Source organism: Manis javanica, chromosome 7, assembly GCF_040802235.1.
Source record: "Manis javanica isolate MJ-LG chromosome 7, MJ_LKY, whole genome shotgun sequence".
Lineage (NCBI taxonomy): Eukaryota > Metazoa > Chordata > Mammalia > Pholidota > Manidae > Manis > Manis javanica.
In genome coordinates this window covers 25,694,824-25,717,180 of record NC_133162.1, presented here as the reverse complement: position 1 = coordinate 25,717,180, position 22,357 = coordinate 25,694,824, and the positions used below count along the sequence as shown (strand labels likewise).

The 22,357-nt window shown below is 50.4% G+C and overlaps 3 protein-coding genes across 10 annotated transcripts in view; 2 read left to right on the top strand and 1 right to left on the bottom strand.

The window, feature by feature from the left end:
• Nucleotides 1-2,059: 2,059 nt before the first annotated feature.
• ELOVL3 (ELOVL fatty acid elongase 3) lies at nucleotides 2,060-5,430 on the top strand. Of its 3 annotated transcripts, none has more exons than XM_073240509.1 (4): nucleotides 2,060-2,381; nucleotides 3,310-3,441; nucleotides 4,183-4,250; nucleotides 4,493-5,430. In XM_073240509.1, exons 1-4 carry the CDS (start codon nucleotides 2,281-2,283, stop codon nucleotides 4,918-4,920), a joined length of 729 nt encoding a protein of 242 aa, XP_073096610.1. In that variant the 5' UTR covers nucleotides 2,060-2,280; the 3' UTR covers nucleotides 4,921-5,430. The 3 variants fall into 3 exon arrangements, with proteins under 3 accessions (XP_073096610.1, XP_073096611.1, XP_017529830.1); XM_073240510.1 differs by having other exon boundaries at nucleotides 3,365-3,441; nucleotides 4,099-4,250; nucleotides 4,493-5,425; XM_017674341.3 differs by having other exon boundaries at nucleotides 4,099-4,250; nucleotides 4,493-5,417.
• A 434-nt stretch (nucleotides 5,431-5,864) lies between these two features.
• PITX3 (paired like homeodomain 3) lies at nucleotides 5,865-17,489 on the bottom strand. The gene is made up of 5 exons (XM_037001204.2): nucleotides 17,215-17,489; nucleotides 15,738-15,850; nucleotides 7,686-7,815; nucleotides 7,316-7,518; nucleotides 5,865-6,762 (listed from the first exon to the last, which is right to left on the bottom strand). Exons 2-5 carry the CDS (start codon nucleotides 15,744-15,746, stop codon nucleotides 6,175-6,177), a joined length of 930 nt encoding a protein of 309 aa, XP_036857099.2. The 5' UTR covers nucleotides 15,747-15,850; nucleotides 17,215-17,489; the 3' UTR covers nucleotides 5,865-6,174.
• Nucleotides 17,490-20,631: 3,142 nt separating this feature from the next.
• GBF1 (golgi brefeldin A resistant guanine nucleotide exchange factor 1) overlaps nucleotides 20,632-22,357 on the top strand; it is a 128,829-nt gene continuing 127,103 nt past the window's right edge. For 5 of the 6 annotated variants that reach the window (XM_037001298.2, XM_037001294.2, XM_037001296.2 and 2 more), the window contains exon 1: nucleotides 21,980-21,998. In XM_037001298.2, coding sequence (XP_036857193.2) covers nucleotides 21,991-21,998 — 8 coding nt within the window. In that variant the 5' untranslated portion in view covers nucleotides 21,980-21,990. Of the gene's footprint in view, nucleotides 20,901-21,979; nucleotides 21,999-22,357 lie in introns of those variants that run through there. The other variant, XM_037001299.2, reaches the window with a different exon arrangement.

Sequence of the window (22,357 nt, the reverse complement as noted above, 5' to 3'; positions counted from 1 at the left end):
AATTGCTTTGAAGTTTTGTCTGAAGACTACGGTTATTTAGGTGACTGTGTTGGCCTGTATCTCAGCATTCTTTGTCCACATAGGTTTATTTACACTTCCGAGGTCTGTCTCCTGCCCTGGTTACAAAGTTACTTTATTAAGGGGCTCCTTTCTTTGCCTGCTGTAATGGCCACTAATTATTACTTTCTTTCCTCAGTAAGCACATTTTTGCCTTTTATGAATACTTCTCATTGTAGTTCCTTCCTATTTCTCTTTGGCTGTTGACAAAGTGTCTCTGAACCAAAACCTTGATCCAGCGGGACCCAAGCCCCTCCCCAATCCCAGTTCACCAGTGGGAGGAGGAGAAACAGAGCCAGGAGCGGGTGGAATCCCAGGACCACTGAACACCCAGCCCTGGTGATCTGCTATGGAAGTACAAACCTAACATTGCATGGTGCTCTGGAGATTAGTGGGGTTGGAGAGCTAAGATAGGTGGAACATCTGGGGAGACCGAGACTCCAGCTGTCCATGGAGGACAGGGATCCACACCTGGCTGCCCTGGGACAAAGGAAAGGCGGGCTAGATGGTATTATTCTTGTAATATTCATTCTTTAATTTATTTATTCATTCATTAAACATGTGCTAATCATCACCCTCTTGGTGTCATATGAGGTAATCATGAGCCACTGAAAGATTTCAAGCAGGAAAGCAGCCCCGTCCAATTTAGGTTTTAGAGCCCTCTTCTGGGTAAGAGGACAGAAAGTAGTGGTTTTCAAAGTATGGTCTGGTACCAACTACTGGGTCAGAATCTCTGGGGTTGGGGCTCAGAAATCTTGTGATCCATCAGGTTTGGAAATTCTTTTCCCATTCTAATGCGGTAAAGAGAGAGAAGCACTGTCTTAGAGGAGGAGGTGGTAAAACCAGTTAACATGACTAAGGTAGTGGTTCTAGTAATCAGGTGAGAAGTGATCAGATACAAAGACAAGGGGATGCACTTGAGAGTCATTTAGACAGCATGGACAGGATTTCCCACTCTTTTCCTGGGTGGTGACTAGGTTCAAGGAATTGGAGCTCTGGGTCCTCTAGTTCCAGGGCTTGTACATAGCTAGCCATTTATAGCCACATCTTGATTTTGAATGTTATATATTTATTTGTCTTAGCACTTGTTTTGCAATCTTATCTCAAACTGCCTTCAAGCCTTGTATTTTCCCCTAACTTTCATAAAGCCTAGGAGAGAAATAAGGGACATTCACATAAGGCCTTAAAAGTTAAAATATTTACGTTTTGGGGGGCTGGGTACACAGGCAAGGAAAAAGTAGGTTTGATTAGAAAAGCACAGACTAGGGCAGAGAACATGAGGATGCACTACATCTCTCCTTTTATTAAGTCCTAGAAGGCCTCCAGGAAACCTGAAAACAATAATCCTAGTTACCGCAGTCTCCCCAAGGTTATTACCGGGTGTGAGGTTGGACCAGTTCAGGAATTCAGGAAACTGTAAAGAATCCATATCAGCCTCAACAACCTTCTCCCCAAACATCAATATCAACAACTTCAACAATAAAATTCATTAAAATTCGTCTCCCTCCCACCCACAACCACAGGCCTGAAGGCGGCAGACAGGATTATGAAAGAGACTCTGCTACCCCTTCCTTCCCCAACCTGGTTCAGCTTCATCCCGGGCCTGGGTTTCCCAGCGTCTCAGGGAGGCGGGAAGCTGACGCCCCTACCTAGGGGTAGTATGAGGACATCTCCGCTCTCTCCTCACTTTCAGGTAGGACAGGATTAAAATAAACTGAAGAAAAGGTTATGGTTGTTAGTGCGAGGGTAAGACTAACCTGTCTAAAAACCTGATAAGGCCACAGGGGCTAAACCAACTACCTGGTAGGGAAGGAGCTGTGTAATTAAAGAACCAGAAAGCAGGAGCGGCTAGGGCCTAAAAAGGGCATTTGGGGTGGAGCGTGCGAGGCGCTTGGAGGAAGCGCCCTTGAGTGTGACCAATCAGAGATCCGGATGCGGCTCAAGGGCGGGACAGGGGAGTATCTTGGTGAGATTGGATAAAGGCCAGGCACTGGGGCAGGGGGTTGGGCCTGCGCTCAGCTGGGCAGGCGGTTTGGCAATCGCGCGTTGCTTATCGCTGTGGCTGCGGAGGGAGAAGCCGACTGATGCCAACACTCCTCCCCTTCCGCGGAGTTCCTTGAGTTCTGGGTCCGTTCCATCTTGCCCCAAGGTTCGCTCCATCCTCGGTCCTCTAACCACTTGCCCAATTCCCCAAACTCCCGACCTCAACGTCTGCAGAAAGAAATGGTCACAGCCATGAACGTCTCAGACGAAGCAGACCGGCTGTTTCAGCCCTACAACTTCGAGCGGTTCCAGGACTTGAAGCCCTATTTGGAGGAATACTGGTGAGGCCTCGGGAAGGGGATGGGCCGTGCCAGGGGCCTGACCCTGATGACTAGCGGGCTTGGGGGAGGAGGAGACACTGAATGATTTTCTTAAGAGCCAGGGTATTTGGCTGCCCTGTACTGGCTCCGTATTCCCGTTTTCCAAGGCGCAGGTAAGTGTGGCACCCCAGAGAAATTAGATTTGGAAGCAAGCAAGCAAGGCAGAAATAAGAGGATGGGGTGAGGAATGTGGAAAGGCAAAAGAAACCACAGGTAAAGAGCGTCGTGAGAACTGATCTCTGAGGGAGGTCTGAACTGCTCCCACCCACCTTATAGAGGACTCTCCCCTGCCTTTTGTGGCTGTGTGTGCATGCATGAGAGCGTGCATGGTGCTGATGCTCAGGGACAGCCTGCTTTTCACAATTATCACGTTGTTCTCCAAATACTCCATCGTTCCTGGAAGGAAGCAAGGTCAGGGAGCTCTTCCAAGACTACCCCAGGCTCCTTGGCTTTGCCCTAAAGCTCCTGAAAGGTGTTTGTAGGCCGACTTTGTGCTTCGGCTGTTTGCTATGACCCAACCAGGCAGAAGCTATTGCCCTGATCTTCTTACACCACAGACCTGGGTTGGTTCTAGGTGTGGACTAGCAGCTACCAGGAACCCAATCCCAACCTCATCCAGAGAGCAGCAATCGCAGACACCTTGGACATAGACCCTGCCCTGTGCTAGGAACTTTATATACATTAACACTGTCTGGAGGGGAGTGTTGTTCTTCCCTTTACAAAGAAGAAAACTGAAGTTTAGAGAACTAAGTGGCTTTTCCAAAATCACACAGTTAGTAAGTGGCAGAGCTGGAACTCTAAACCAGAGCACTCACCTGGAGAGATGAGTAGGCATTCCTCCACCCAGCACCCACCCATGAGCCCATCCCCTGTGCTTTCTGCCTGCCAGGGCAACCTCATTTCCCATAGCTCTGATCTACCTGCTGTTCGTCTTTGTGGGGCAGAACTACATGAAGGCGCGGAAGGGCTTCAGCCTGCAGGGGCCTCTCATCCTGTGGTCCTTCTGCCTCACGGTCTTCAGGTAAGACGCTCCACCAATACCACAACCTGCCTATCCTCATTTTCTCCCTACAAGCTTTCTAGAAATCCCAATTGCACCAACTCCCCAAGTTGCCCCCTAACTGTCTCCCTAACCCATTCTCTCAGCTCTAGCTCCCTGCCCAGCTGCCATCTTCCTCCCATATTACCCTGTTTTCCTTCTTCCCAGGCCTCATACTGGATGTCTCTGCCCTCTCTCATGAGTCCTCAGGTGCTCATGTAGTCTGTGTATTGCTAACAAATTTCCTCAGCCTCTAATATCTCCAGCATGTAACAACTCTTTCCCAAGACCTTTCAATAATTTCCCCAGCACCTCCTTCCCATAGTTCTTTCCCCAAACCCCTATGATATCCCTTGTCCTGCCACGCATCTCCCAGATTCCTTTGCATCCTAAGAACCCTATTACCTAGCTCAATATTCAGTCCTATCTTCCACCACTCTCTGTCCTTCCCCGGCCTTCATCTCTGGATTACTGGTTGGATCTACCAGATTGGCCCCAGAACTCAGAAGCTGTGACCTGTTGCCCTGGAAGGCTGCGAAGGAGGCAGAGCTTGAGACAGTGACCTGACCAGGCTGAGGGGAAAGGGTGCATTGATGCCTGGGGATGATTTTTACACCCTTTTCCTCTGTCCCATTACAGTATCCTGGGGGCTGTGAGGACTTGGGGCCATTTTGGGACCATGCTACTTAGGGCGAGCCTAAAGCAAAGTTTGTGCTTCTCCAGCTTCAGCAACAGTCCCGTAATCAGATTCTGGTCCTGCCTCTTTGTTCTCAGCAAGGTCATTGAACTTGGTGAGTGGCAAAACTTTGTCTCTCTGGTGCCCAGTCAGCTGCTGCTCCCTTTGCCCATCACATGGAGAATCCCTTCCCCACCCCTGGACCCTAACAGCACCTTTCACCCAAGCCCCTATTCAGATCCTCTGCCACAAAAACCCCTCTTCCTACCCTGAGGATTCCTCCCATGATCCCACATCCAGTGTGGAGGGTGGTTCCAACACTGGGTGGTATGCCATCTATGACTCCCCATTTCCCAGGAGACACGGCCTTCATCATCCTGCGGAAGCGGCCACTCATCTTTGTGCACTGGTACCACCACAGCACAGTGCTAGTGTACACAAGCTTTGGATATAAGCACAAGGTGGCTGCAGGTGGCTGGTTCATGACCATGAACTATGGTGTGCATGCCATCATGTACTTCTACTACACTCTGAAGGCTGCCAAAGTGAAGTCTCCCAGGTGGTTACCCATGTTCATCACCAGTCTGCAAATCCTGCAGATGATTATAGGAGCCACTGTCAGCATCCTGATTTATATATGGAGACAGGAACACGGATGCCACACCACAACAGAACACATTTGCTGGTCTTCCATCTTGTATATCACTTATTTCATCCTCTTTGCCAACTTCTTCCACCAAAACTACATAATGCCCAAGATCAAGGTCAAGACCAAGATCCAGTAAAGGGTTGGAGAAAAAAGAGCCCTGGGCTCTCTCCTTCCCAGGGCACTGAGGGACTGAGCTTAGGTTTGGGAAAATGATTAGAATGCCTTCCCTGCATGGTTTCCCCATGGGATGTGTGCCCCAAGGTGGTAGGAAGTTATGACAAGAAGTGTCACCCTGGCATGGGGGTATGATAAAGTATTTCGTGTTTCTGCTTTTAATGTGAAGGCCAAGAGCCTGGGATGGGGGTGGGACTGAGAAGGGCCCCTAGAGCTGAGTTATTTGTATTTCTATCCATAAATCTTCTAACTCTGTTTTTTAAAGATTTCAACAAGGTTTTGGGGACTTTGGGGACCTGGGGCAAAAGGGGGACCTCTGTGATTGGAAAGAGCTGCTGGCAGGGGGATGATCAGCGGGTGAGAAAGAAGCCTAAGAGGGTGTGTGGGAAGATGGCAGGCACATACATACACACTCAATAAGAATCCTAAGCCTGGTAGGCACTTAATAAATGTCTGTTACAGACCAGAATTTTATTGCTGTTGGAGACCCAAGCCCCTCATGCGAACACTGAGAAACAGGTGCAGAAAGGCGGGGTAATTTATCTAACGTCATAGGCTTCCTAGGCAGCGGAATTGACACACCTGCAAGTAATCGTTCAAGAGCGGACCTTCCAGTTATCCTCCAAAGTACCACGAGGCGGCGCGGCAGCACCAGCTTTGGTAAACGCTAGCCGAGTAGCTAGTCCCCAAGCTGCACACACAAATACGCACGCGTGCGCCCCTCTTTTCCAGGAAACCCCCGGCTTCCCCGTCCTGATGTTGGGGCTTAAGGCCGAAGGGGACTGAAACCCTAGAAGTGTCAACCCTCATCTCTTTCCTGTACACCCAGCTTTCCTTTAAATATGCGAGGGGATGAGGGAAGAGGGCTCAACAGCAACTCTGAATCATCAGGCTTTTGACAGTCCGCGCAAGTTTATTTCATTAATGTTTGAAAACCGGGGAGTCTGGAGAAGGCGGGGTGGGCCAAGGTGAGTTGGCCCCCGGGGAACTGGTCCCTGTTTCTAGCCTTAGTCCCAGGGGCGCGGGCTTGTGTAGGACCCAGCCAGCCTCTCAGGGCTGGAAGGGGAAGGCTCTCTCCTGAGCCGGTCGCCCCCCAAGCTGCCCCAGCACCCCTCTCAGACCCCGGGACAGGGGCAAGCTAGTCAGGAAGACCCCAGTCCGAGGAGGCTGTGAATTATCGCCCCCGCCCTTTGGGAAGATCGAAGGGCCGGGGCACTCATACGGGCCGTTCCACAGCGTACTGGCAAGGACTGAGGTTGGCAGCCGGGGGCGGCCCGGGCACGGCGGGGTAGCTGAACGAGGCGTGCTGTTTGGCCTTGAGCCTCAGGCTGGCCAGACTCGAGTTACACGGGTCCCGATATACGTAGGGGGAGGAGGCGGCTGCAGCTGCGGCTGCGGCGGCCGAGGCATAAGGGCAGGACACTGCCCCGGAGGACACTGAGGCCGGAGCTAGCCCAGGGGGGGCCCCGCCCAGGCTTTGCAGGGCCCCAGGCCCCGGCACGGTGCCTGGGGTGGCCGCGGCAGAGGGCACCATGGAGGCGGCGATGGAGCTGGGTGGCGAAAAGACGGGCTGCGAAGCCAGAGGACCCACGTTGACTGAGTTGAAGGCGAACGGAAAGGTCTTGGCAGCGAGCGGTGGGCCGAGCGCCTTGGGTGGCCAATTGCCGTACGAGTAGCCGGGGTACACCTCCTCGTAGGGCGGCACCAGCCCCCCGAGCGGCGCTGCGAAGCCGCCCTTGCACAGCTCCGCCTGCTGGCTGCGCTCGCGCTTTCGCCACTTGGCGCGCCGGTTCTTGAACCACACCTGCGGGCGTGCGAGAAAGGCTGTCAGGGCTCGGAGCGGAGCAGGGGTCCAGGACGGGGTCTGCGCGGCTGGTGGGTGACACACCCAGATGGGGGTTGAAGCCGCAGCCGGAGCCGTGCGGAGGATAAACAGGATAAGGTGGCTCGAGACGCGTATGGGCCGTGGAGCAGCCAGGCGGGGTGAGGGCAGGAGCGCCCGGAGATAGGGAGCTGAGAGCAGGAGCAGTGGGCGAAAGGACTGAGTCAGGGACGACGGTGTTGGGGGAGGGGCAGTAGGACGAGGTCAAGGAGGGATGAAGAAGAGAACAAGTGCCAATGTCAGGCGAGAAAAAACGCGCGACCTGCAGGGATAGCAGCAGAGCGCAGGTTGGTGCAAAGAAGGCCATGTGGGGCAGCGGGCCAGAGCTGGGGAACTCGGGAAGTTGGGTCCGAGAATGGGGCAGGCAGGGTAGAACCACAAGCTGTTGGCTCCGGGAGCTCCTAGCTGAGAGGTCCGCGAAAGGGAGACCCGGGGGCGTGGGGTGAGGGTTGTGGTGGGCCTCGGAAGGTCGTACCCGCACACGGGCCTCGGTGAGGTTGGTCCACACGGCAATCTCTTCGCGCGTACTCATGTCGGGGTAGCGGTTCCTCTGGAAGGTGGCCTCCAGCTCCTGCAGCTGCTGGCTGGTGAAGTGAGTGCGCTGTCGCCGCTGCTTCTTCTTCAGCGAGCCGTCTTCGGGGGAGCCACCCGGCAGCGAAGCCGAGGCCTTCTCTGAGTCTGGGGGCCAGGTGGCGGAAGGTCACAGGGAGCCCAAGCCCGTGTTGCTTTTCTCCCTCCGGGACCTCCTCCACCCAGCCCCCACGCCTACTGGGGCTTCTACTAGGTCTCATCCCCATTAGGGATTGAGCTGTTATCTTCCCCACCCCCAGAGGGGGCGCGCTCACCGCTGTGCTCTTGGCCTTTGCAGGTGTGTTCTGGGAGTGGCGGGTGAGGGGTGCCTGCATCTGACAGCGAGAGGGCTGGGCTCCGGGCCTCCGCCTCGCTGAGCAAGCCGAACTCCATGGAGGGAGCACTCTGGAGGGAAGAGAAGACACCGAGCCGGTTGATGGGGATAAAATCTCCGGGTTCTCCGATTCCCAGTAGTGTTTTCCACAGATTCACTGTTCTTTCTCAGCCACCAATATAAAGCTTCCCTTGTGTAGGGTGCCCTAGTGTAGACAGGGGAAACAGCAGCCCAAAAGGAAAAAGGTGTATATTCCGAGGTTTTATGCAGATGTACACACTAGCTTTGTTTTTTGTTCACTGCTGGGTACCTGGAACTGTGCCTGATGCAGTTAGTATTCAACAGATATTTATTGAATTAATGAAAAACACACCATCACAAGCCACATACCATACACTACATCCTCAAAAACTTCAACATCCTCTCACATGAATGCCTAATATCCTTATAAACTCATACATGCCCATCACACTTGAGACACACTGTTCACTCTCCAGTAGGAAAGATTTGATTTGGAACCAGCCCTGCTATTTTTTCCATAAGGATAATCACAGTTGTCATTTATGAATACTAACTATGTACCTTCACTTCATTATCTCTCCCCTCACAAGAATGTATCAATATTAAGTATTAGCACCCTTTTGTCAGGTGAGGAAACTGAGATTTGAAATAAAAATTAAGGTCACAGAGCTTGCGAGTAGTGGAACTAGGATCTGAACTAGGTCTGGGAGACTCCTAAGCCAATCTTTCTCTGTTTGCTTTTTCAAGTTGTGTTCTTTGGGGCCCTACCCAGAAACCCCCTCAGGGACTGGAACTCAGGGCCAGCCTCAGAGCTAGACTAGAACTCTAGCTCACCTCACTTGTGTCTGCTTCAGTTAGGGCAACTCTGCTTTTGTCTTTTGTTTATGCTGTCTGGAGACATTTCATTTGAAGAAAAGGTTCCAGGATCAAAAGTAAGTTTGAAAACCACTAGGTATTCTGGCCCTGTCTGCTTCTATGGCCTGCTCAGTCACATATTGCATCCCACCAGTTTCACTCTCATGCACTGCCTCCAGCAGGCCTACCCTAGGCAGAAGATGTGGGCTTCTTAAAACCACCTTCCTACGCTTAATCCCTATCCCAAACCTTGCCTGGCATTACCTGGAAGTTTGCCTGCATCCTTTTCCAAGCCTCCCCTGCAGGATCCCCTTTCCTGCTGCCTCTCCCAGGCCCTTTCTTATAGGAGGAAGGGAAAGGGACACCAGTGGAGCTCAGAACTCTGCTACCTTTTGGTCAGAGGAAAACCAAAGGAGTTGAGAGACAGAGGAAAAGGAGTAAAGAGCCAGTGGTAGTGGCCCATCTGCTTCCCCATTAATCGGGACTTAATGCAGGCTGTGCAAGGTGGCATTAATATGGCAGATTAGCCTAGATTGAGATGTCTGTCACTTGGCTGCTCTGAATGTATTAGGAGCCTTTCTCAGGGAGGCACAGATGGACAACGGCCTGTATTTGCACATGATAATGCCCCCTTCAACCAGCTCAGAGATGACAGCTCCCACCCCTATACCCCCCACACCCATACACCTCTCAAGTGAGAATGGGGGTGGGACAGAGATCAAGGCAGGAGGTTGAGAAACAGTCCCTGTTCTTTCCACAGGCAGAGAGGACTAGACCTTGGACCTTTCCCTGGGGTTGGAGAGGCAGGGTTGGAGGGAACCCAGGAAAGACGGAGAGAAGTCAGGGCAGGGATGGAGGTGCTCAGTTTACCCCCGCTTCCAGGTCTGAGGTCAAGAACCAGAGGCTTAGGTCTGGCCCAATGATGCTGCAATAGAAGGGAGATGCCCTTGGGAGTGACCTGTGGCACTCAGGACTAGGCGCTCTTCCCAAATAGTTAGGAAGGCTTAGAATTGAGAGCTGGAAAAGGGGTGCTTTGAAGCCCCTTACTTCATATTCAAGATGCTCTCAAAATGCAAACCATGCCCCTGGCTTCTCCAGAGACCATGGGAACAAGACAGAGCTGGAGAAAGAGGGACAGTTGAGTTTGCCTGTAGGGAAAGCTAAATCCCACCATTGCCATTCATCCTTCCAGTCTGCTTTGGTTCCAGACTTACAATTTTCCAAACTCCCCTTACCCCAGCATTCCATACCTGTGTCTTGGTTTCACTCTTTATTTCAGCAGAGGGAGGCGAACTGAGAAGATAAGGGCCAGAGTAAAAGACGAGGCTGAGAAAGCAGAGTTCAGGCTGTGTGTTCTTAGAGACAGACAGACACACGGGACCCCGCTCAGACAAAATAAGAATTTGGACTTGGAGCTAGAGGCATACAAACACATACTCTCCCACACATGCGCTTCCACATTCAGGCAGACAGATACACACCATCACACAGTCTCCTCCCTCTGTGACAGGGACAGCTGTCTTGGCTGTTTTGGAGCTAGCCATTCACCCCTCCCCCATCTCCTGGCCCCTCTGAACCTCAGCTCTCAGTCCCAGAAACTAAGGACTCTGTTGGGGGTTGAGGGGAGGCCAAAGTGGTCTGTTCTCAGTGGCTGCTGGGGAGAACCTATTTGGCTGGGTGGAGAGAAGGCATAAGAATGCTGGAGGAAGATGAAGACAGGGTGGGGGGCAGAAACTGCCCAGACCCCTCTTAGGAAAGTAATCTGGTATAGCCCACAGAAACTAGATTTGGAGGCAAAAAGATCTGGGTTCATGCCCTGGCTCCACAAATCACTACCTGTGTGTTCTTGGCAAGTGATTTTACCTCTGTGAGCATATTTTTTCCATCTCTAAAAGGAAGATCATAATCCCTTCCCTGCCTTCAGTATTGTTATATGGTTAAAATAAAACAACTATGTAAATGATTTCACTCATGTGGAGTATAAGAACAAAGAAAAAACTGAAGGAACAAAACAGCAGTAGAATCACAGAACCCAAGAATGGACTAACAGTTACAAAAGGGAAAGGGACTGGGGAGGATGGGTGGGAAGGGAGGGATAAGATGGGGGGAAAAGAAAGGGGGCATTACGATTAGCATGTATAATGTGGGGGGGGCACAGGGAGGGATGTGCAACACAGAGAAGACAAGTAGTGATTCTACAGCATCTTACTATGCTGATGGACAGTGACTGTTATGGGGTTTGTCAGGGGGACTTGGTGAAGGGGGGAGCCTAGTAAACATAATGTTCCTCATGTAATTGTAGATGAATGATACAAAAAAAATGTTTGAAAGCTACCCTTTCAGACTTGGTCAAATCTAGAACACAGATATGTTCTATTTGGCCCCTATAACGTTTTTTGAAGTTCCAGTATTTGAATATTGGTAGATTTCACATAATGCCCTGAATTTCTGTCAATTTCTGGCTTCTTCAGAAATATGGATATGAAGGTGTAGAAAAACAGAGTTTATTTTCCTGCATGGCCAATATAAGGACCTGGAGAGGAACATGGGCTCCCCAGTTTACCAGAGTCCCCACCATTCTGTGATGTCTCCCAGACACGCAGGCTGAGGGAAGGTTATCATCTATTGTCTTAAATAAGTCGGCTCTACTCATTGCATCTCTGGCTCCTGTTGTGCATTTGACTTTTCACTCCTGCCCAGAAACTGAACTCTGAGCTGAAATTATTTCTGTTTTAGTTTTTGTTATATCCCAAGCAGATAGCAGTACAATAGGAAAATACAGGGAGAGAGAAAGGGGAAAAGATGGGATAAGGAGGAGAGAGACAGAAAGACTGAGAGAGAAATTGAGGAAGTTAGCCTACCAAAGATTTTCTTTGGTTACCAAGCAAAAGATCAGTATTGATTTCTTTAGCCTTCATTTCCAGACACAGAAGATAGAACAAGATTTGCTAGAAAAAATGACCCCAATCCAAATTTGGCAGTATGTAACAACCAGATTTAGCAACCATGCTGTGGAATAAAAACATTATTAATTAATTTAAAAAAAACACAACTATGTAAAAATGAGTGAGGGTAAAACTTTATCTACTTTTTTCCCTGCATCCATTAAGCAGATGTTTATTTGGCACCTTCTATGAGTTGAGCATTGAGCAAGGCACTGAGGTAGAGTGGTAAATAAGCTCTCATCCTCATCTTTGCCTTTGAGCGGTTCACCTCCCTAGACTCTGTATCTTACAGTGAAGAGTTTCTTTGGTGAATAAAGGTGAGTTTGCTGCATTTTAGAGAAAGATTCTAATATGTGTTGTGAGTACTCTGCTCTGAACATAAAGGAGGGCTCAGTCAATCAGGTAATGGCAAAATGGACAAAGGAACCCAAACTGGCAGCCACTTTGGGGACCAAGGACCGGTAAAGGAAAGAATGAAGCCTTCAGGCTCTGACTGGGTTAGTAACAGCAGAGAGAGGGGATGAGACTGAGAAGGGTCCTGACAGTGGAAGTGAAAGGCAAGAACACTAAAGCCAGGCAGGCAATAGTGAGATAGAGGGTGGGGGCATAGGCCTCTAGCAGACTCGCGTTGGGGTGGGCTGGTTAGGCAGAAGCTGGGGAATGCCAGTGTTGTCTGAGCTGGAGACAGGATGGCTGAGGATTAAGCTTCCCCAAACTGCTAGAGGTCAGGAAGCTGGGGAGTTGGGACTGAGGCCAGGGACCTCGCCTCACTCAGTGGACAGGGACAAGCAGTAGGTCTGGAAGTGCATGATTGGTTGATGCTGGTAGGAAATACCAGGCAGGGCCAAAGAGAATCAAGAGATAACAGTGGTGTTGAGTCCAGCTCTGGGAGGGGCTGCCTGCCTTTCTGACACACCCTGCTGGTCGTGCATGGCCCAGGCCCCTTTGGTGTCAGAGTGGCAATCCCAGCCTTAAGGAGCAAAGAGGGCTTACAGGTGTGCTCTGATTCTGAAGTATAGGCTGGAATTCCCGGAACTTGTCATGGACTGCAGCAAAAATAAAATATCCAAGATATATTAAGGTGAGAGTGGAGATTATCACATGCCAGAGAGCGATAGTGGAGAGGCTGTGGTTTCCAAGGGACCAAAGCTCATGGCAAGAAGGCAACTACCAAGTATGCCTACTTTTGTCCTGAAGCCAAAGGAGTAGACAAGGGCCACAGCCAGAGAGCCCCCATGTACTTGCAATAATAATGCCAAAGGCAGGAGGCACACCCTGGAACTGAAATGGGAGAAAACCTTTCTGTTGCAAAAACTCAATGAAGGGAAAGATAAGAGGGCTCAGCTGAGTAAGCAGCAAGTTAGTGAACAGGTATAAACCAGGGCCCTGAACTAGTACAGGACCAACTGAAACTGAAGTGAGGCCCTTGAGTGCACACAGCCTCACTTTCATTAGGGGTGCTGAGCACCCAAACTGATTTGCTGAACTATAGCGAACAAATGGAAGCAAATGAAGATAGCTGTAGACAAGGCTCACCGCTCCAAGAGGAAACCCCAGCTCAAGTGGAGACAGTAAAGATTTGCTACATTTAATTTGTTAAGGAGTAAATCAGGGGTCAGAGAAATGGGCCCTCACCCGCTTTCTTCCCTCCCTTCTTTCTTTCCTTCACCAAGTGTTAGGTGCTAAGACAGATGCTCTAGAATGGTAAGGTGCATATCCTAACTTCTAGGAGCCTGCAGTCTGGGGAGGCAAGCAGGAGCAAACAGGATGGAATAATGATTTGTTGTATGAGCCTGATTCTCAGATTAGGGGAGGATCAGATAGATGGAAGCCCATGTAAATAAGGGGGTGTCAAGTTTTAGGGCTCAATATAGAACATGGCTGAACTGGAAAGTGGGAAGGTAGAGAAGAGACAGAGGATTCTAAATAATAGGGCAGTATTGGGAATGAGGCGGTAGGTTCAGGAGCCTAGCATATCCAGGATCTCTGTGTGGGCAATGGGACATCAGCAGAGAAAAACAGGTCAGCTTCACGGGGCCTCCAATGAGGGCCGAGGGGTGGTAGTTCGGGTTTAATACAGTATAGGCTAGAGAATCTCCAGCTTTTCCATCAAAATACCTAAAGACCAGTGAAAGAGAATATCACCCAGGAAAAGCAGGGCACAACCTGGAATAGCAGTCACCATTGTTAAATTTCTTTGAGATCTCCAGCCTTATGTTAAAAATTGAAGCAAATTTTGCACTCTATTCCATCCTTAAGTCATGTTTATTTTAATATAAAAATAAAATTTTCTCTCCAAATCTCCAAATGACATCTTCACATCACCACACTAGGACCAAGTTTAGCTTGCAGTGAGTGCATGCCCCTCCCACTCCTGCACTGCTCTGCACTCCTACTGCCAAGCACTGCTCCAGCAGTGGGAATCTCTGGAGGCTTGTAGGCAGGGTTGTGATTTAAAAACATCTTTGGGACCCTTATGTGGCAATGGTGAGCAGAATGGATTGGATGGGGAAAGGGGAACTAGTCGCTGAGGTGTGAAGTAAAGAAGGCTCTGGGGAGGACAATGGAAAAGGAATGGAGAAAGTTTTGAAAGCAGCTCTTTATCATCCCACTGCCTATCCTTTCTCTCCCCATCACTCTTATCATGAGTCCCTGTTAGACGGGGCTAGGCACTCTAGGTAATCCGAAAACTCAGGACCTAATGGATCCTTCAGGTTAGCTGCCTTCTCCATGTCCTACACTCTGGAAGCATACATCATTTAGAGCAAATGGAGAAGAAAAGATTTGGGGTGGCTCCATCCTTCTCTCATACCCACCCGCAGCTCAGCTCCAACCTGCCTCCCTAGACTCATATTCTCATCCTTGAGCAGGAAGCAGGCAGGGATCATATCAGGATATTTGGCCTGGTTAAGAATTTGGGGCGCTCCCCAGAGCTCTTCTCAGAGAGGGGCAGGAATAAATTGCTGGCATCTGAAGCCTGGGATAGGGTGTTCCATCTGTCATTGAGAATCTTCCTATGCTTGGTTCAGAGATGCTATCAGGCTGATCTAATACTTGAGACCCCATCCTTCCAAATGAAGATTCTGTGGTTACAGTTTGGGCATAGTAACAGCGATAATGCTTCTTATTTCTGTGGTACTTCTATGTTTGCTACAGGTTTTTGCATACGTGGTTTTATTTAACTTTTATAACCACCTTAAGTGGCAGAAAAGATCATTCTCATTTCACATCTAAGATGATGAATTTGTTCAAGGTTACACAGATTGAAAAGATTTGAAGACTAGGGACAGAGCTCTTTCCACTCCTCGCCCCCTCAACCCCAGCAGCCATTTGTGGCTCTGACATGCACTGATCCTCCTCCCAAACTCTGAAGGATTCCATTTCTACTTCCTGCCTCTACATCTCTCTGGAAATGAGCTCTGGAAATTTGCTGCCCACTGTGTGCCAAGGAACATTTTCCTATTCATCCTGAGCTTGCATCATTCCAGTTCTAAGAGGCCCCCTCATCTCCAGTTTCAGGATTTGGGGAGCAAATGAGTCTTCTGCTTATCTAGGCCTTTCATTATTCTGTGGATTCCCATCCTATCTCACCTTCCAGAGGCCTAAACTTGGAAGGTTGCTCTCTCCAGCAGCCTCTGGCTCCCCATTCTGCTGACCATTCTCTGACCTTCTCTAGGCCCATGACATGCTCCCTAAGAGCCAGTGACTAGGCAAGCACTCAGTTGCATGGTTTTATTCATGGATGGGAGAAAGTTCTGTCTTGTTTCCAGTCATCTTCATTACAGTGCTGTTGTTTTTGGTCTTTTTGGCAAAAGCAGAACTTTGGGCTAAGATATTAAGGGAACCATCTGTGACGCTGTCCCTATTCCTTTCCTGACTTCAGAGCCTTTTATATCACCCTTAATTTCAGTGATTTCAAAGGTGATGGGAGCACAAGGCTCTGAAATGTATATCAGAATATGGTGGGGGTAATTGGGGTGTGCCTATATATTTATCAAAAGAGGGCAAGGGACAAAAAAGGCTGATAAACAATGTCCTAGCCAGTGACAAGCAAACGTTAAAATTGAGGAATGGAGGTGGGAGTGTGGGGAATATGTATTGTATACTTGTGAGTGGAGAGTGAGAAAGGTTGAGACCCACTTGTTTAGATTACTCATTGCTAAACACATCACCTTATACATGTCCCCATGAAAACTCAGTCTCCAGCTGGGTTGTTTTGCTCACTTGCACAAAATTTCCTTCCTGCCTTCTCTCAGCCACCAAGGTGGTGTTGGGATTGATGGAGCTGGGGAAGCAAAAAGGGAAAGGAAACCACAGGGTTTGCTTTGATAAAGGGCTGCAGTTTTCTCTTCAGACCTGGGCTCCTGCCCTCTTCAGGGAAGGAGCTTTTACCTGGGGACACCTGGGCAGGAGTCTGGGGGTGTCTAGTCAGCTGTATTGGAATTAGGGGTTGACTTTGAGTTTGCCAGGGAAGGAGGCTGTTGAGTTTGTGTTGGGCTCCTCCTTGCCCTCCTATTGCCCTCTGTGGTTCATTTCTTCCTTTCCTGGTGTTGACTCCTACTAGCAGTCCCACCATTGGCATTCTTTCCTCAAATTTGGAATCTGGAATTTTGGGGGTGATGCTCGGAGCTAGTCTGGGTTAGAGAGGAAATGTCTCCCAGTGCCACTCCACGCCTAAGGCAGGCTGCAACCTTTACTCTCACTCCCTGCTCCTGGCCCCCTCAGCCCCGAGCAGCACAAATAAGTTTGCAAACTGTTGGCTGGGATTCGAGGCGAACCATCACAACGAACCCCACTGCATACGGTATCAGCAGCTGGGCAGGCGCTGCCGGTTAGATGGACCTGCCACTCGGCCAGGGACATTCTGTCCGCCGCCTGCCGACACAGCGCTTACTTCGGAGAGACCCACCTCGCCGCCCCGGACATTCTGTCCGCCCCGAGCCGCGTGCGCAGCGGACATTCTGTCCAATTTCGTGACAGCCCCAAGCCGGGACCCATCCCGGCCCTGACTTTCCAAGCAGAACAAGCCAGACCTGCCGCCTGGTCACTCGGGTTGTCCAGCCTCGGCCCTGCTGCCTGCACAGCGGCCATCTGATCCTGGCGCGGCCGGGCTCTAGCAGCACCGCTCACACAGCAACTGCGAAGCAGCTGGGAAAAGAAGCGTGTGCGACCAGACGTACTTCTGTTCCTAGCCCCTGGAGTCTAAGCCCAGCTGAGGTGCGTCGGGTGTCGCTAACTGCCCGATTGTTGGGAGGCCGCCGCCAGCTCCCCCCTCTGGCCAGGGCCTCGGCAACCCCTTTTCACTGCCTGGCTGCCGCCCCGCGCCACCGGATTCCAGGGCGCTTTCTGGTAATGGTTCCCCGGCTCTCTACTCCCTGCTGCGTGGAGCTCCTGTCCTGGCTTTATGTCCCCAGTTTTCCTGCGGATCGTCTGAATCCTCATTTCTGTCTCTTAAGTCCTGACGCTGAGTTTCCTTCCCTTTTCCTAACTCCTGGCTTCGGGTCTGTAGTCCGCCCTCCTAGTCACCACCCATTCCCCAGGTACCGTTCCCGGGTTCAGCCACCCCAGATCCCGTTTTAGGGATCTTTAAGTTCGGCCATGGCCCCTTGGCCGCGTGAACCTCTATCCCCCGCTTGGTCAAGCACTCACAGTGAGTCCCGCAGCAGGCAGACTCCCGGCAGCGCTGGCGGCGGCCGCAGTCTAGAGGGCAGGCAGGGGCCAGGGGCCGGGCACCCGGCCGGGGTGGGGGCCGCCCCCCTGAGCCTGGGCCGCGCTCGGCTCCGGCACTCCTGGACTCGCTGAGGGAGAGAGGGAAGTTGGCCGCGGACTGCCACCCCCAGCCGGCGTCCATTCACTTTATGGCAGCCCAGGGCGCCCCCAGCCCGCTGCTGCGAGCCTCGCGCGTCGGGCCCCGCCCCCGCCCCCATCCAGCTGCGCTGCCCCGGCTCCACCCTTTCCAGCTGTGAATTTTCAGGCCCCGCCTTCGGGGGAGGGGTCCGGCCGGCGCACCGCCTAGAACCCCTCCCCCTGGCCAATCGGAGGCGCTCCTTAGCATCCGGGCCACGCCCCCCCACGTGGCTGAAACCGCGCTCCAGCGAGAACCCTTTGGCAGAACAGAGCAGGCAAGAGTAGAGTGGAATGTGTAGTCCGGTGGAGTTCGGTGGAGCAGCGTCCGCCGCCAGCGAGTTGTGGGGGGGGGGGGGTGCCAGGCCGCCCACGCTAGCGAAGTAGAGCGACGCTAGGGGATAGGGTTCCCGGGGTACCAGATGCAAGGGCTCCGCGGCCGGGAGAGGCCGCAGGGTTTCAGCGCTCACTCGGTTGCCGCTCAAGTTTCGCAGATTTTTCCACTTGTTGCTGTCTGTCTCTCCTACCTTTTGTCTCTGCTCCAATCCTCCCACGTCTCGCCTTTCGCTCTTCTTCCTTCTCCGTTGCTTTGCTCCTGCTGTTTGTTCCTCACCTTTCTTTTCTGCCACTTTGAAAGGTTAATTTCTCTTTATGCTCCTCTTTTTCCTCACATCTTTCTCTCTTTGCACCCCCCGCACCCCTGCCCTCGCCCCTTTCCCAAGTTTGGAATGAGACAAACTAAAGCAACATTCTAACTCTGCCACCACGACACCATCACCAAGTGATCTTGGACAAGTAACTTAACTATACCCCCTACTCCCGTGCACCCTTAAAATTAAAGGGGACTTTTGCTGGATCTCAGGATTTGGGCTAGGCCCTCTCAAGGCTGGGTGGTTTGCCTGTCAGTCTTCACCTTTGACTTGCCCAGGCTATCTTTTCCCAGCCTTAATGATGAAACCAGGTTCAATCCTGCGGGCAAAGTGTGACCTTGGTGCTTGCTAGTTAGGAAGTTTCAAGGGACAGGACAGATGTTCCAAAGAACAGGTGGAGTCAGGCTGGGTTGCCTGAGGGCCCTAAGCCCTGTCACACAGTATGCTTCTAAAGTAAATCTGACAAGTCATGTCTTTGTTTAAAACTCTTCGATGTCTCCTGACTGCCCTCAGATAAAGGTCAGGCTCCCTAGCACGGCGAACAAGACTTTCAGGACCTGACCTTGTCTTATTCTACAATCTCTCATTGGTTTCCTGTACAGCTCTGGCCTTTATTCTGACAGTAACATATTTCCAACCAGTTTTCATCTTGCCAGCTCTGTCCATCCTCCTAAGCTCCAATCAGGCCTCATTTTCTCTGGGAAGCAATTCCTCAACTCTCCAGCTAGCTAGGTATCTAGCCTCTTTCTCCCATAACCCCCCATTAACCCTCTCTACTTCCTCTTTTACCCCACCCACCATACTGAAGAGATCAGCTTATGTGTTGTCCCCTATGATAAGATTTAGGAAGGTAAGCACCATATCTTCCTCATGTTTCTATTCCTAGGAATAATGTAGGAACTCAGTACTGAAATTTCTGAACTGTTTTGCCTGGTAAAATGATGGAACTAAGAAGGGACTGGGGCATTGTCATCTATCTCTTCCTCATCTCTAACCCATAAACCCATTTAGATTAATTTTTTAATATAGTGGGGAGGGTTTGGCCCACTTACAGGATTTTCCAGTGGGCTATCAGGATCTCTCAATCTGAGACAGGCCCAGGAAATCAAATCCCAGTTTTCAAATGAAAGGTACTGTGGAAACACTTGCTAAGATCGTTGTATCCTCCCTGGATGAAAGAGGCAAGCCCCTCAGCTTGACCCAGAGACCAGGGCTCAATGAACAAGTACAGGGAGCCGTAGAGGAATTCATAAGGTCTGATGAGTTCCTTAAATTGGAGGGTCGTAGCACATGGTTAGACTTTGGATGTCTGGTTCTGCGACCACATTCCTATGGGATTAGGTATGGAGTTTCCCTGGACTTGTGTCATCCATAAATTGGGTGAAATGGGGAAAGAGTTGACGTTTTTCTTTTATTATTGCCCTCCAGCACTCTTCAGATCTTCAGGGACACCGGGTCTCTATTCCAGCAGAGAGGCTGAGAATTCCACCAATCAATCTGCAAGAAAACCCATCCTCCTGTCTTCTTTTTAAACCTTTCACTTCTAGGTAATTGTAAATATCCTAACAACCTCCCTCATCTCTTGAAAAGGAAAGGCAGCTGGGGGCAGAATAGCGAAGACTGGGGTTAGTGTCTAGTCCTTAGCCTTCTTAGCATGTCTAAGGCAAACAGGCCTTCAGTTTCCTGGTGATGTGGACTAACCTGTGTAATTAGCTTTTTTTCCAGGTAAGTAAAGAGTTTCCAAGGCTTAGTATGAGGGGCATACCTGGGAGTCACAGTCTCATAGACTAAGGCATAAGAGGTAGTGAGGGGCAGTGAAAAAGAGAGGTAGACTGTGGGTGAGGACACCTGGGTTTGTCTCTCTGCCCTGCCATCAACTAGTTATGTGTGCATGGGAGCCATCTTTCCACTCTGGAACTCATGTTTCCTGCTCTGTAAAATGACGGGATATGAATTAGATATCTAAGGTTTGTTTCTGCTACTTCTCAAGTACACAGAAACAGAGTCGGGATGAGATAGACATCTATGAGAAGTCAAACAGGGCAGGCAGGTGGGAGGGTGCGGGAGAAGAGGTTTTAGTAAATTTCGGGACTGGTCCTAGGATGGAGGGAGCCCAGAGCTGTCCTTAAAGGAAGTCGATTTCTCAAGGGGCGTGGTATTGGCCCTGGTGACTTTGATAGGGAGTGGAGGGAGTCGGCGGAGCAGGGTCGCCCGCTCAATTCTCTCAAAACGGACCACGCCCCTTTCCCAGCAAATTGTAGCTTTCCTCCCCATAATGCCTAGCAGCCTCTGCCAAGTCGCGCTTTGCAACCGAACTCTGCCTAACTCCACCTCTTCAACCGCCCTGCACGATATTTCACTTTTTTATTGGCCTTTATAACTGTCACTCAGAGAGTCCTCGACTTTGTTGGTTGTCCCCTACCTACCCTTTTCTTTCCCTTGTAATCTAGCCTCTTTAAGCACTATCCACCTCCCGAAGCCAATATCCTTTCTTGGATTGGATAGCCGGAATGCCACTTCTCACGGTGCAAGGCTACGATTGGCTGTGTGCGGAAGAGCTCGCGCAGTTACCAAGCAGCGGGCTAGACTGAGGCTAGTTACCACGTCAGTGAGCTGACTGGGAAGGTAGCCGGCTCCACTGCCCGTTCTGGCCGACTGTCCCCGGCCTTCTGTGCAATCCTTGACTTAGGTGTCAACTTCCAGGAAACGGGCTCCTTCCTTTCTCCCATCTGCCACCAGAGCCCCGAGAGCCACTCAGAGGCGCCTTCGGGACCCGGGCGGGACATGAGCAGCGGCTGCCGGTCCTGGGACTAGGCCCCGCCATTTTGGATCCGCTGACAGGTCAGTGAAGTCTCTTTCCAGAGTTCCAGTGTCCTGAAGGCCGCCCTGACATCGCGATAGGAAATTAGGGGAGGAGAGCCCCGAAATTGGATCAGCCAGGTTAAGGACGCAAGGGCAGGTATTAGACGAGGGAGAGATTGTTGTGGGAGGGAACTGGGAGGCGTGTAGGGGGCAAAGGTCAGGCCCCTACCGCAGGAGGGGCAATTTCAGCTCTGACTTCTGATCCCTTGCGGGTGCCCCAGTCCTTCTTTTGTTCCTGGACTTAATCTAGGCTTCAGCATTCTAAGACCCCAGTCCTCAAAAGCTGAAAGCAAACCTGAAAAAACATTATTTCGACTTTTCAGGGTTGATAGTTAGACCTTACATAGGAGAGTCTCTCCAGATTCTGTACAGAGCCCACTTCTATGTGACTGTCTCATTAATACAGCTGAACTGCTTCTTTAGTACTGGATGGTGAACCGGTTGAACCTAGACACAGGTGGTGAGAAGGGGTGTGGAAAGATCAGCCAGCCTTGTGGGGACGTGGGCTGAAAGAAAGCTTTCATCTTATAGGGCAGTTGTCAGTCTGGGTTTATATGTAAACACTGGACTCACCTTCTGATCATGTTTCTTCCTTTACACAATCTTTTACAGATGTTCTCTTTTGGCATATGTTTTGATTGGCATTTTAGGCCCAGGTCTTTTCATTTAGCTTAGGGAGATGAGGTTCAATCATAAGGAAGCCACCCTATAATGACATATTTGGCCGAAAGCAGAGAGGGATTTGAATTACCCGTGAAGTTTTGAACTATTGGCCTGTATTTTTTTTAGTAGGTAAAAAGAATCATGAGAAGTATTTAAAACAGTTTAAAAGTGTTAGGGTTAGGGCAGAGGAGAGAATGATGGAGGATAACCCCAAAAGTGTTGGTTATGGCACTGTGCTGAACTTCAGTATATTGCTTTTTTGTAAGGCTGTAAAAGTCCCCCAAAGTAAAGAATGTCTTTAGAAATGAGCAATAGTGTAGACAGTGTTTTTTAGTGTACAACAGAAATTTGTATGCCTTGAATTCAGGTACACGAGGCACTCCTCTGGGCCCTGTGGAGGATACACATGGAAAGGTATGTTTTGGGATTGTTCTGCTTAGTTTATGCACTACTTACAAGCAATAAGATATGTGTAGTGGCCTACCTAGAGCATGAAGTAGGGATAAAACAGTACCACCCTCATGCCTTTCAGCATGTAGTGGGCACACAATAAATATTATCTGTACTTAGGGTAAGTTTTAATATGTGATCCTGACTTGTGACCTGCTTCTGGCCCTGGCAGTTAGGACTCTTGCATGGGGAGGTAGTAATAAGAAGGATCAAAACTTCACTGTGTTAGAAGGGAGAACTATCTAGGGTCTACAATGACTAAACTCAGTTTCTTTCTACCTAGTGCCATCTGCCCTCCTGAAATTTTGTGTGTATGTCTGAGT